This window comes from Prionailurus bengalensis, chromosome A2, assembly GCF_016509475.1.
Source record: "Prionailurus bengalensis isolate Pbe53 chromosome A2, Fcat_Pben_1.1_paternal_pri, whole genome shotgun sequence".
Lineage (NCBI taxonomy): Eukaryota > Metazoa > Chordata > Mammalia > Carnivora > Felidae > Prionailurus > Prionailurus bengalensis.
Window position 1 is genome coordinate 76,428,943 of NC_057348.1, and position 12,844 is coordinate 76,441,786.

Consider the following 12,844-nt stretch of genomic DNA (forward strand, 5'->3'; position numbering starts at 1 on the left):
TATTTAGCATTTCCATTTAGAGATCTCACCTACATCTCAAACTTAGAATGTCCAAAAGGACACTCTTCACTTTCCATCCCAAACTGCTCCTCAGCCAGCCTTTGCCATTGTAATAAGTGACATAACCATCTACCCAGTTGCTCAAGCCAGCAACCTTGGAGCCACCTGTGATTTTCATCACACTAAATCCATCAGTAGACATCAGCGACTGCTGCTCCAAAATATATTTCAAATCTGTGTGGATCTCTCCATCTCCTGCCGATCTGGTTCCAGCTGACACACCTGTCCTCCAGGCTGGGAGGGGTGAGGCAAGCCAGGTGCCTGAGGCACAATACTTAAGGAAGCCTTCTGAGAGTCAGTGCCTCACTGTCTCATCCTACTCCCAGCCCTGCCCAACCTTATCTCATTCAGTTCACCAGCCGCCACCCCTCACGGCACCCACCCACACTAGAATTCTTGAAAATACTGAACTCCTTTTGGCCTTGGGCCTTTGTTTGGTAAACTCCCCCTTCTGCTTTTGTCATGGCAGTCTCTTCATCCTCTGGGTCTCTGACTGAATTTCACCTAATCAGTAAGGACTTCCTTGACCATTCTATCTAAAATAAACACTCCAGCGGCGCCTGGGTGGCTGAGTTGGTAGAGTGTCCAACTCTTGATTTCAGCTCAGGTCAGAATCTCAGGGTCATGGGATCGGGCCCCGCGTCTGAGTGGGGAGCATGCTTAAGATTCTCTCTCTCCCTCTGTCCCTCTTCTCCACTTGTTCTCTCTCTCTCTCAAAATAAAGAAATAAACACTCCCTCTTCAAAGTAATCCATATTACAGAGTATTTAGTCCAACACAATGGATTAAATCTATCACAATCTGTAATTACTTTTCTTTTTATCTTTTTATTTATTTAATTAATCCCTCTGTCTACATTCAAAAGGACCTCCATGAAGTCAGTATCTGTGCCTGTCAATAAACCATTTAATCCTCATGGCTGAACACCTGGCATCCGGAATTGGTTTTTAAATGTCATTAAGTGAAGGATGAATGAATGCATGAATGAACCAGGTTAGCCTCCCAAAAATCTCGCCTTACAATGATAATTTTATAAAAATAAAAAAGATTTAATGGATTTCTCACCTATGGAAAAGGAGTTAATAATAGTTTTTGTGAGGATTAAATAAGATAATTGGCCAAAGCCAGCCTAGTGTCTGGTACTTGATAGACAAAATTAAAAGTAGGGTTAATTCTTACAAGATACTTATCTATGAAAATTTGGGAGATATGGAAGTTGAAATATCATTTTTTTGTATATAAAGATGATTCATTATCAGAAATGCAATTCAGTCCTCCTTTACCAAATGTTGCCATCTATTTTGTGCCAGCCTCCGTGCCAGGCACCAGCTACACAAACATTAACTTGATGGTCCCTGTCCCCCAGGAGTCACACAGAATTGCTCCGTCACAGCTGTTAAGAGTCCACAGTGCACATGCTCACGTGGCATCACCTAACTATGTACTGCCCAGCCCTACCTCCTCTCCCATCCTCCTTTGTGACTGAAAACATGGTTGGTCAGGACGGGGCTCCACATGACGGGCACAGAACATTCTCCTCTGTGGAAATCTACCTGTCCTGCTCTGAGTAATCTTGAGAGCCTTATGGGCAAAGGTTGGTTCATGACATTGCTCAACGACTATTACTAACTTCTGAAATAGTCCATTTTCAAGCCATCTTTCTACACACATCCCTATCCCATTCTACTTCCCATTATTTGGCAATCTCAGACTTAACCTTCCCAGAAGTTCTACTCTGACAGCTCAACCTCTAGGAAGCCATTCCCAATCCCCTAAGGCTGGGTTGTGAGCCTCTGTGCATGGTCACTTCTTAGGCCTTGTTGCCCTTGTCACAGCTCTTGTTGAATGGTTATTATCCACTTTCCTATTGGACCATGAGCTCCTTGAAAGCAGGTGGTACACCTCATTCATGTCAGCATACCTAGGACCTGGAGCATATGAGGTGCCCCATAAAATTATAATAAATAAATGATACTTCTGTTTCCATGGTCCAGAACTTTGTAGAGTTGGGGGGATAGCAGAAGCAAGGCAACGGGGATGGGGGCCGAGAAGAATGCCCATACTGCTATTCACCAACTATGCAACAGATTTCCAAGATGTTCATGGAAATATAGTATGAAGCCAGTTTAAAAACAAAACAAAACACCTCTGTTGAGACATTTTGCCAGAGATTAAAATAAGGTGATGGATTAAAAAAAGGAAGGAGGACAGAAAGAATGTTTATATATAGCACTCCAGGCTAAAACACTTCCTTCACTTTCCCTTAAGCCATTAAAAAAATTTTTTTTTAATGTTTTACTTATTTTTGAGAGAAAGAGAGACAGAGCACAAGTGGGGGGAGGGCCAGAGAGAGAGGGAGACATAGAATCCGATGCAGACTCCAGGCTCTGAGCTGTTAGCACAGAGCCTGACGCAGGGGTCGAACCCACAAACCGTGAGATGCTGAGCTGAAGCCGGACGCTTAACAGACTGAGCCACCCAGGTGCCCCCCTTAAGCCACTTTCAAATTGCAGGTCAAGGCCCATGTGTGGGATGCAAAATAATTTAATGGACTGTAATCATCATTCAAAAAATATAAGCAGAATAGAACAGGACAGAATAAAAACTATCAGAGCACATCACTTGTGGTGGGAGTAAATAACTATTTCACGAAACTTGAGATATGTGTGTGTGCAGAGCACGATGTAATGTATATTTCTTACTGTGAGTTGTGGTCAATAGAGATTGGGAAGCTACTGCTTAGATGCTAGGACTCTAGTTGAAGCCATGCGGCTAGAGAAGCAGCAGGGTTTCCCAGGAAGAGAACTCTAAGGAAGAGGAGAAAAGAGGCGAATCTATCCACTAAGGGGCTCTAGAGGAAAGACGAAGATCTCGAAGGGTAAGCAAACATCGGGTACAGACCCCTGGGAGTCAGGAGGGAGTTACGAACTGCTGCTGGAGACTGTAACTCTCGATCACGTGGGAGCCAATTCACCAACACTTACCTTGCAGGGTGCCCACGAGGCCAGTACTAACTCCTGAGATGATGTCACTAAGCAGCCATTCTTTGATTCGGTACTTGGGGAGCCAGTCCAGGATGGGCAAGAGAGTCTTCAACACAGCCAGGCCTCTCTTTCTCGAACAACTGTCAAAGGGCAAGAAAATGGAGTTTCTAGTCCCATCTCTGCCATTACCAACAGCAAAGCACAACGTTTGAGCTGGACCCCGCTGATCTTTACAACCGTTTAGAAAAAGAGTAAGACTTGCATGGAAAATACTAAGCCTCAAGCGCTTACCATGCTTTTCCCAAGAACTCTATCTACTCTTTTAAATGCACTGTGCTAGAAAACACAGGATTAAGTGTCCCCTCCCCTCTCCCACCTTTGTAATCCTCTGAGAAAATATCCCTACACAAGGGCCCATTTTCTAGCCCAGCCACAGATCGATCAATGTGGAGTCTCTACGTGGAGATTAATTTTCAGACTTCTAACCCAGTCGCCTTCTACTACTTGTTTGTCTTTAAAGAAAAACAAACATGCTCTGTTTATTTTGGCGATGCAAGCTCGGAGCCAGTGTATACAAAAATCTTAACATGATAAATGTATATATTTTGCTGTACCTCGCTACTTAGTATTTTTTTTTAATTCAGCATGCCATAGACAAAAGAAAACAAATATTAAGAGTGTATGGACACTTAACAGGAACCCATGGGGGAGGGGAAGGAAAAAAAAGAGAGAGAGAGATTAGAGTGGGAGAGAGCCAAAGCATAAGAGACTCTTAAAAACTGAGAACAAACTGAGAGCTGATGGGGGGGTGGCAGGGAGGGGAGGGTGGGTGATGGGCATTGAGGAGGGCACCTGCTGGGATGAGCACTGGGCGTTGTATGGAAACCTTTTGACAATAAATTTCATATATCAAAAAAAAACAAAAGAGTGTATGGACATTATTAGACTCTTCATTCAACTAAATTATTTCAATTATATTTATGAGACAATTGGAAATTTTGATGTTCTCCATATTAAGCAATCATTTTTTTAGGTGTGATAAGGGAATTGTGGTTATTTTTTCTAAAGAGTCTTTAGAGATATATACTGAAATATATACAGATAAAAAGATACACTGTGGGATCAGCTTCAAAAAAAAATGGAGTGGAGGCAAGTGGGTGGAAATAGAGCTTGGTTGTTGAAGCTGGGTGGTGGGTAAAAAAGGAAGGGGGGGCTTCATTATACTACTTTGTCTACTTTTATATGTGCTTCTGTTCTGTAATAAAATAATTTTTTAAATTTTTTTAACATTTATTTTTGAGAGACAGAGAAAGACAGAGCAGGAGCGGGGGAGGGGCAGAGAGAGAAGGAGACACAGAATCTGAAGCAGGCTGCAGGCTCTGAGCAAGCTGTCAGCACAGAGCCTGATGTGGGGCTCGAACCAACAAACTGTAAGCTCATGACCTGAGCGGAAGTCGGATGCTCCAGGGACTGAGACACCCAGGCACCCCTGTAATAAAAGATTTTTAAAAAGAAAGAGAATCTGGCAGCAGCTGACAGTTCTAGTTTTTGTTGGTGATATCTAATTATGGATGGCCTGTTTGGGTTTAGAAAGTGATGGAGGTCTCCCTGGGGGTCCCACTGCCTGACAGGAAAGAACTTGGAGCACGCTGTGCTCTCCTGGGTTCCTTCCGTGTCTCCGAGTGGCATCCTGCCTAGAGGAGCTTGGGGCTTTCAAGGACTCCTGGTCAGGTGATGGCTTTACCCATCATCTCTTTTTAATCGAGCCCCTTTCTTCACTGTTCTCAGCCTGGCCTTCACAAGAAGACCATAGGAACCCTGTGTACCCCCAAGCGCACTTCAGGCGTCTCCATGAGAGGAGGGAGGGAGGGAGGGAGGGAGGGAGGGAGAGAGAGAAAGAGAGAGAGAGAGAGAGAGAGAGAGAGAGAGAGAGAGAGAGAGAGAGATGGAGCTCTCGGAACACACTCTCCCCAGAGAGGAGTTTCCGGGACTAGGGTCCATTCGGGCCGAGAATGATGGAGCCACCCTACGACCAGGAAGGACAGCAATGCGGACGGTAGAAGCCGGGGCAATCCGGCAGGGCTGCGCGACATCCCACGCCCGGTCCGCTCGCGCACACGCCCGGCCCGCAGCGGCCGCTACCTGCAGCCCTTGGCCAGACTCTCCCGCAGCGTCTTGCGCTCCTGCAGGCGCCGCTCGTACTGCTGCTGGAAGGCGAGCTCGCTGTAGACCGGCCGCGACACCACGTAGCTGCAGCTGTACTCGGGGAGCGGTGGCGGCTCCAATCTGCTGCTGGGCGCTTCCATGACCTGCGAGGCGGAGGGCGAAGAGGAGGGACGAGATGGAGCGGGGAAGGAGGGAGAGGAGGCGAAGAGGAAGGGACTGGAAAAGGCGACCGCCCGTTAGCTGTCACCCGGCCCCACCTGTTGCAGCCGATCCCGGAGCGCCTGGTCCGCGCTCTGCCGTCCTGGGCGCTCCGGGCCGCCACCCCCGGGCGCTCACCACCCGCCTGCAGGGGGGCACGTGAGGACCTTCGGGTCCCGTCGCTTGCACCTGCTGCCCGGGGCTCGCAGACTCTGAAGGAAGTGAGGCCGGCCTTGGGGTCTTCCGGAGCCCGACCCAGTCCCCACCCGCGGGCAGCCAGGGCGCTGTCCGCGTCCTGAAATCTCCCCAAACCCGGGCTGGATCCGAAGCGTGTGCGGGGCTGGAAGGGGACTCTGTGAGCGCTCCTCTCTGGTCGCACCCGACCCAGGGCACGTCCCCAGGAGCGCACCTGGAGAGAAGCACTGGCCCCCGGGCCGGGCGTGGAAACCCTAGGCCACGTTCCCCGGGTCCCGAGGCTGCGTGCACTGCAGGCAAATTCCAGCAGCGGGTCGCCGTTCTCCCGGGGGCAGAACTTTAGGGAGGTGGGGCAGACCTCTTGCCTGTTTTCCTAGCTCCCTTCTCGCTCTCAGCTTCTCAGAAAGAAGGCTGTACTGCCCCCTGCCCGCCCGCTCCGTGCCCCCACGCTAGTCCCTTCCGCATCTAGCGCTGCCTCCCGGGAGTGGAGCCAGAGCCGAGTCAGGCCAGCTCACCTGTTTCGGCTGGTGCCCCGCCCGCAATGCCCCCGGGACGGCCGCTCCGGTGGCTTTATAGCGCTCACAGAAGGCAGGGAGACGTTTTTTATTTATGGAGCAACAGAGACACCTTAGTCGAAAAGAGGAACACAAAGGCAGCGGTCTTTCCCCACCTATCTATCCTACCGGGAAAGAAATGCTACTCCTCCTGCCCTGTTCTTTCCCTTTCCCGAAGTGGGAGGCCAAGAATCTTACTGGTTGTCACCAGGATCCTCACTCACCTCCCAATTACTAACGCGGGCTGCGAGGTCGGGGGGTGGGGTGGGGGGGGATAGGGAAACTTGTTACAGGAGAGCAGAGCCCTGGGTGGAAAACAGGACTGCTGGGAGCCTTGACCTTGGCTCCTACCTTGTGTGAATCAAGAAGCACCACAGTCTGGCACACAGCTCTCCTACTGCCCTGGGGTGGAGAGGAGGAAAGGAACAGTGGCCAGTTTTGTATTTAATAAATGCTCTGTATTTCTAGAAAGTGTTTCTTCAGAAGTAGTGAGTGGCTGATGGTTGTAGAGGGTTCACAACTTAATCATACATTTTAGATACATTGTGTACACTCTTTTCTCTCTGTGTGTGCCCGTGTGTGTTACATTTCACAATCAAAATCAGGTGTCCAGGTGGCTCACTTTCTTACCCTGTCAACTGTTCGGTTCTATCTTTCTTCTCAGTCATCTGGGCAATCAGGGAAGGAATCAGCTGGACTGGACAGGAATGGAGACTAGAAAGAAGTGAGGGGAATAGGATCTACCCTACCTCAGCAGGCTTCTGTCTTCTGCTGGAATGACTCTTGCTAAAACTGACTCATGCAGGTGTAGATGAAAGATGGGAGAGTTTAGCAAACAGGTGGATTCTCGCCCTATCATCAGTATTCTGGAGTAAATGCAGAAGAGACTCCAAAACTATGGACCTTCTGGACACCAGCCTGCAGTTACCTACCTAGCTGGAAAATACAGACCATGACAGTTCTTTAAGCTCCAGGAAACAGAACTCCTCTTGGGAGAACCCTAGTGTAAATTCCCTGTAATTATGGGGCGCCTGGGTGGCGCAGTCGGTTAAGCGTCCGACTTCAGCCAGGTCACGATCTCGCGGTCCGTGAGTTTGAGCCCCGCGTCGGGCTCTGGGCTGATGGCTCAGAGCCTGGAGCCTGTTTCCGATTCTGTGTCTCCCTCTCTCTCTGCCCCTCCCCCGTTCATGCTCTGTCTCTCTCTGTCCCAAAAATAAATAAAAACATTAAAAAAAAAAATTTAAATTCCCTGTAATTGTATCCTACGAGGTCTGACATGTGCATTTTTCCTAATAAATGAATGAGTCAACAGCTTTCAACAGATTTCAGAAACTTACTTGACCCTTAAATAAGGTTAAAGGACACCTGGCTGGCTCAGTCAGAAGAACATGCAACTCTGAATCTCAGGGTCCTGAGTTCAAGTCCCACCCTGGGTGTAGAGATTACCAAAAATAAATAAGATTTATTTAAGATTAATTACTTAAGATTACTTAAATTACTTAAAATAAAATAAAATAAAGGTAAGAACCATTGCAGAAGGGAACCAAAAATAAAAATCCAGGTCGTGAACTTGAGAATTCTATCCATTCGCAAGGGAGGTTTTGCTTAGTTGATCCTTGAACAACAGAGGTTTGAACTGCGCAGGACCACCTACCTATAAGTGGATTTTTTCCTCGTAAGTACAGTACTGTACTGTAAATGTGTTATCTCTTCTTTATGATTTTCCTAATAACATTTTCTTTTCTCTACCTTACTTTATTGTAAGAATGCAGTATATACTACATAAATCACACAAAATATGTGTCCATAGACATTCACGTTGCCCGTAGGTAAGGCTTCCAATCAGGAGTAGGCTGGTAGCAGTTAGGTTTCTGAGAAATCAAAAGTTACTGGAGGATTTTTGATTCCACGCGGCTGGAAACCCTTAACACTCATGTTGTTCAAGGATCAACTGTATATAACAGTGGTTCTTAACTAAGGGCTATTTTACCCCTCAGGGAACATTTGGCAATGTCTGGAGACATTTTTGTTGTCACGCCTGGGGGTATGCTACTGAGATCTAGTGGATGGAGGCCAGGGATGCTATTAAACATCCTATGATAGGGTTTGCTGTCCCTCTTAGGTTCTGTATGATATTCAAAATATACATCTATTAATAACTTGCCACACATACTAAACATGTACTAAAAATCTCTCTCCGTATATATGTATATACGTGTGTATATACAGAGAGAGAGAGTGCGAAGGCATTTTCTGTAAGTAACATATTATTGGATGTGTAACTCAACTACACTGACACAGAGGCAAGTATTTATCTTCAAGTAGATTCTGACTGTTTCCATTCTATACACCCTCACACATAGCTTTAAGCACCAAGTAAAACACTGGCTTCTGCATGAACATTCCTTGATGCTTTCAGTCAGAATTAATCCAGTCCCTTTTCTGAATTCTCTTGGCCCCTTATCTGATTTTCTCTTAAGATGCCTTTCACTATCTACCTTAGTATAGTATCATAATTCTGTTTTCATACAAGTCTTATCTCCCTCACTAGACCAAAACTTTTTTTTTTTTTCAGGCCAAAACTTCTTGAAGGCAAGCACTATGCCTCCCTCAACCATTATTACCTTTTATAATGTTTTCTAAACAGATATACTTAGAACCCAAACACATTTCTTTTATTTATTTATTTTTTTTAATGTTTATTTATTCTGAGGGAGAGAGAGAGAGAGTGTGAGCAGGGAAGGGGCAGAGAGCAAGGGAGACACAGAATCCGAAGAAAGCTCCAGGCTCTGAGCTGTCAGCACAGAGCTGGATGCGGGCTTGAACCCATGAACTGTGAGATCACGAGCTGAACCGAAGTCAGACGCTTAACCCACTGAAACACTCTGGCGTCCCTGGTCTACAACTTCTTTAAAGACTTAAGTCTATGTCACCAATATCTTCTAGGGTGCCTAGAATTTCAAAGCATCAACTCATATCATTGTTTCCACAGTAACTCACCTAGATGACTCACAATTCTTAATTGAATTAATTTGGAGATTTTACACAAATATAAATATAGCCCATATCGCATCCCAGAATTTCTGCTCCCAGTTACTTGCTATTTTGAACACTTTTAGTCTGGGACAGTCAGCTCTGTGGACCACTTGCATCAGAGCTTAGTGGTGGTTTTGGCAGTGGTGGTAGTGATTCAAAGGAACAACAAAGTGGGGTAGAGGTTTCAGAAGGACAGAGGAGAAAATAGACTATCAAGTAACACTAGAAGACAAGGGTTTAGTAACCTTCTTTAGAGAAGAGATTTATTCTTTGAACTGCATCTTTCTGTGTAAGAATTTGGTTTAATAATCACACAGGGGCGCCTGGGTGGCTCAGTAGGTTAAGCGTCTGACTCTTGATTTGGGCTCAGGTCATGATGTCAGGGTCATGAGATCAAGAGCCCTGTGTCAGGCTCTGCACTGGGTGTGGAGCCTGCTTAAGATTGTCTCTGTCCCTCTACACCACCCTCCCCCTATAAATAAATAAAAAACAAAACAAAAATTATTAAATAAAAAACAAAACAAAAATAAATTAAACATAATCATCACACCATAATAAGTGTTGCATATACCTGGATAAAGATATTACTTTCTTCTGTTAAATCCCTTTTCTAAGGAAGAAACAAATGGTGCATGGACAGAATAGCCTCTCCTTACAGATTTCTATAAAAGTAGAGAATTGCATTTCTCATAGGTCTGAATTTGGCTGTCTTTTAAAAACAGAGAAGAGTAGGATGTGATAACAGCTTGCTCTCCCTGTCCAATTTACTTGTTACATTAAGCACCTCAAATTACTCATGTAGGCTTTACAAATCAAGTTTCACCTGGTTCACATAGAGGTGGGTGGTTCTTATTTATCAGAATTTAATCATTTCTAGAACTTCTTTCCAAAGAGATAATGTGTCACTTCAAAATAAATGTCAATGTTATTGTTACTTTCCAGCACTTATTTAGCCGTTAATGCTGATTTAAAACGCATTTCAGGGTGCCTGGGTGGCTCAGTCGGTCGAGCGGCCGACTGCAGCTCAGGTCACGATCTTGCAGTTCATGAGTTCGAACCCTGCGTTGGGCTCTGTGCTGTCAGCTCATAGCCTGGAGCCTGCTTCAGATTCCTCTCTCTGCCCCTCCCCTGATCACTCTCTCTCTCTCTCTCTCTCTCTCTCTCTCTCTCACTCTCTCTCTCTCTCAAAACTAAATAGGCATCAAAAAAAATTTAATGCATTTCTTATTTATCATTTAGGCATTTGGAATGTAAGACAAACCCCATTATTGAATCTACACATGCATTCATTCAAGGATTTATTCAGCATTTATTAGTGCGGGCCATGGCCATAATGATAAAGAAGCATGGACACGGGTCTCCTATCTGTGGCATGCAGCAGATATCATATGGTCACAAAATGTATACACTATTTCACTGATTCTAAAATGCACATTTTCCACATGTTATCAGGACTCATCTTCCAACTAATGGTATGCTAGAGTTCAATTAACAGCATTTTTTTTGGGGGGGGGGGCTTTTTTTGCCTTTTTTTTTTTTTTTTTTTTTTACTCTTCTCTGGTCTAGAGGGCAGATTTGTGGTATAAATTTTTACTTCCTTCTTTGCAGACAACTTAAAAGTTCCCTAATAGAAGAACTACAAACTAATGGAAATGTGCAAACAATGCCCAAAAAATCTGTTTTCAAAAGCAACCTAGATTCCGATGTTTATCATCGTCTACCTTTGAATTGTAATGTGTGTAGCCTATTCATTATTTTTTTCGGTAGAACTGAATGGAGTCACTTCTGTTTGGAGGCAGCATTTGGAAACCACTGTTGTCTATATTTCAAACAGAAACATTGTTCACGTTTTAGGCTGGTGTTGATGATCAGTAGAAACTCTGAAAAATCAGCTCCCTTGGGAGAGTGGTCATTTTTTTGGCTGGGAAAATCAACTCTAATCCTGAGCTTTTATTTTCCTTTTACTTGCTAACTTTCTCAAGACAATAGACGCTAAATTTCTGCCATTTTTATACACAAAAAGAACTTCAACTTTCTCTCACCTTTTCTGAACAACTGATTGGGCTTCTTTTTCAGTAACCATATAATGTCATATTCAATTGTTCTCTGTTTCCTGTATGTTACTTTTTTCCCTCTCCAGATATAAGATACGCTCTTTGAAGACAGAAAAAATATCTTATATGTCTTCTGTGGTATTAAAAAATAAGACATGCCTGTAAGTGGACAAGTTAAAAAATACATTAAATTAGCAAATAGCGATCACTTCTTATCTCATTACCTAGATAATCACTGTCAAGCTTTCTGATTATTTCCTGCTTATCTTTTTTTTCCCCCATCTGTAAGTAAGATTATAATACCAGTCTTCTTTTGTATCGCTACACAATACCTTGGCAAATCATGGCAATGTAATAGTTACTGAAGAAATACTTGTTAAGTTATTGATTGCTTGATCTTTAATGATGGAATACTGAGAAATTGTCAGTTAGGAATGAAAATAACTTAAAAAACTGAGAATCCATCCTTTAAAAAAATCGCTAAAAAAGCATTCTTTCTAAAACTGTGTGGCTGTGCATTCCAATTTAAAACAACTCTCAATGTTAATAAAAATTCATTTGTATATAGTTCAATAATACCTCAGTAGAGGAAGCACCACATTCTTGAATATGATTCCAAATTTGGCATGTGGTTTAGAAATTTGTCTCTCACTAGCATGAAATAATAGCATAGTTTTCTAAGCCAAAACAACTTGAGTTTCTTTTTATTTAAATGTATTTAGCTTTTAATTTTTGTTTGTTTGTTTATTTATTTTTGAGAGAGAAAGAGCACAAGCAGGGGAGGGGCAGAATGAGCGGGAGACACAGAATCTGAAGCAGGCTCCAGGATCCGAGCTGTCAGCACAGAGCCTGACATGGGGCTTGAACCCACGAACGGTGAGACCATGACCTGAGCCGAAGACAGACGCTTAACCAACTGAGCCACCCAGGTGCTCCTAAATGTATTTAGCTTTTAAAGTTAACCTTGCACATCTGTGGTTTGTCAGTGGAGGGAGAAAAGGGAAACTTGAGGAACGTTTCAAGTAAATGGTGATGTGCACTGTTGTCATGAGTTGGATGTTTAGGTACTTCATTCATTCATTCATTCATCCATCCATCCATCCATCCATCCATCCATCCATCCATCCATCCATACACTTCTTTATTCATTCAGTGAGTATTTATTGAACCCCCTACTTGTATTAGACCCCATCTTAAGTGTTAGGGAAACAGCAGTGAGCAGGTTTGACAAAGTTCCTGCCCTCAAAGGACTTAAGACTCCCGTGGGGGACAGTGACTGTAAGCGAATCAGTAAATCAGGTAATCTTCCGTTATGATGAAATCTATGGGAGTAATAAACAGAATGATGTCACGTGGAATTCCTGGTGGGGAAAATGCAATGAACCAAGAGCAGGAGGATTGCTTTGAATGGGGTGGAGAGATCTGAATTGTGAGGAGACAGCCTTCCTGGAAAAGGGAACCACAAATGCAAAAACCCTGAGTCAGGAAAGAGCACGCTGTGCTTGAGAAACGAAAAGGAAGGCAGTGTGGCTGAAGTCGAGATAAGGCAGATCTAGAGATAGCAAACTGGGAACCCTCCGTAGGTATGGAGCAATTA

The 12,844-nt window shown here is 44.3% G+C and overlaps 1 protein-coding gene across 1 annotated transcript in view; it reads right to left on the bottom strand.

Moving 5' to 3' along the window:
- The window catches only part of SLC26A4 (solute carrier family 26 member 4), a 52,576-nt gene extending 47,156 nt beyond the window's left edge, over nt 1–5,420 (bottom strand). The window contains exons 1-2 of the mRNA XM_043588597.1: nt 5,187–5,420; nt 3,045–3,184 (exon numbers count right to left, since the gene is read on the bottom strand). Of these exons, the coding sequence (XP_043444532.1) occupies nt 3,045–3,184; nt 5,187–5,350 (304 nt within the window). The 5' untranslated portion in view covers nt 5,351–5,420. The remainder of the gene's footprint in view (nt 1–3,044; nt 3,185–5,186) is intronic.
- Between the last annotated feature and the right edge of the window lie 7,424 nt (nt 5,421–12,844).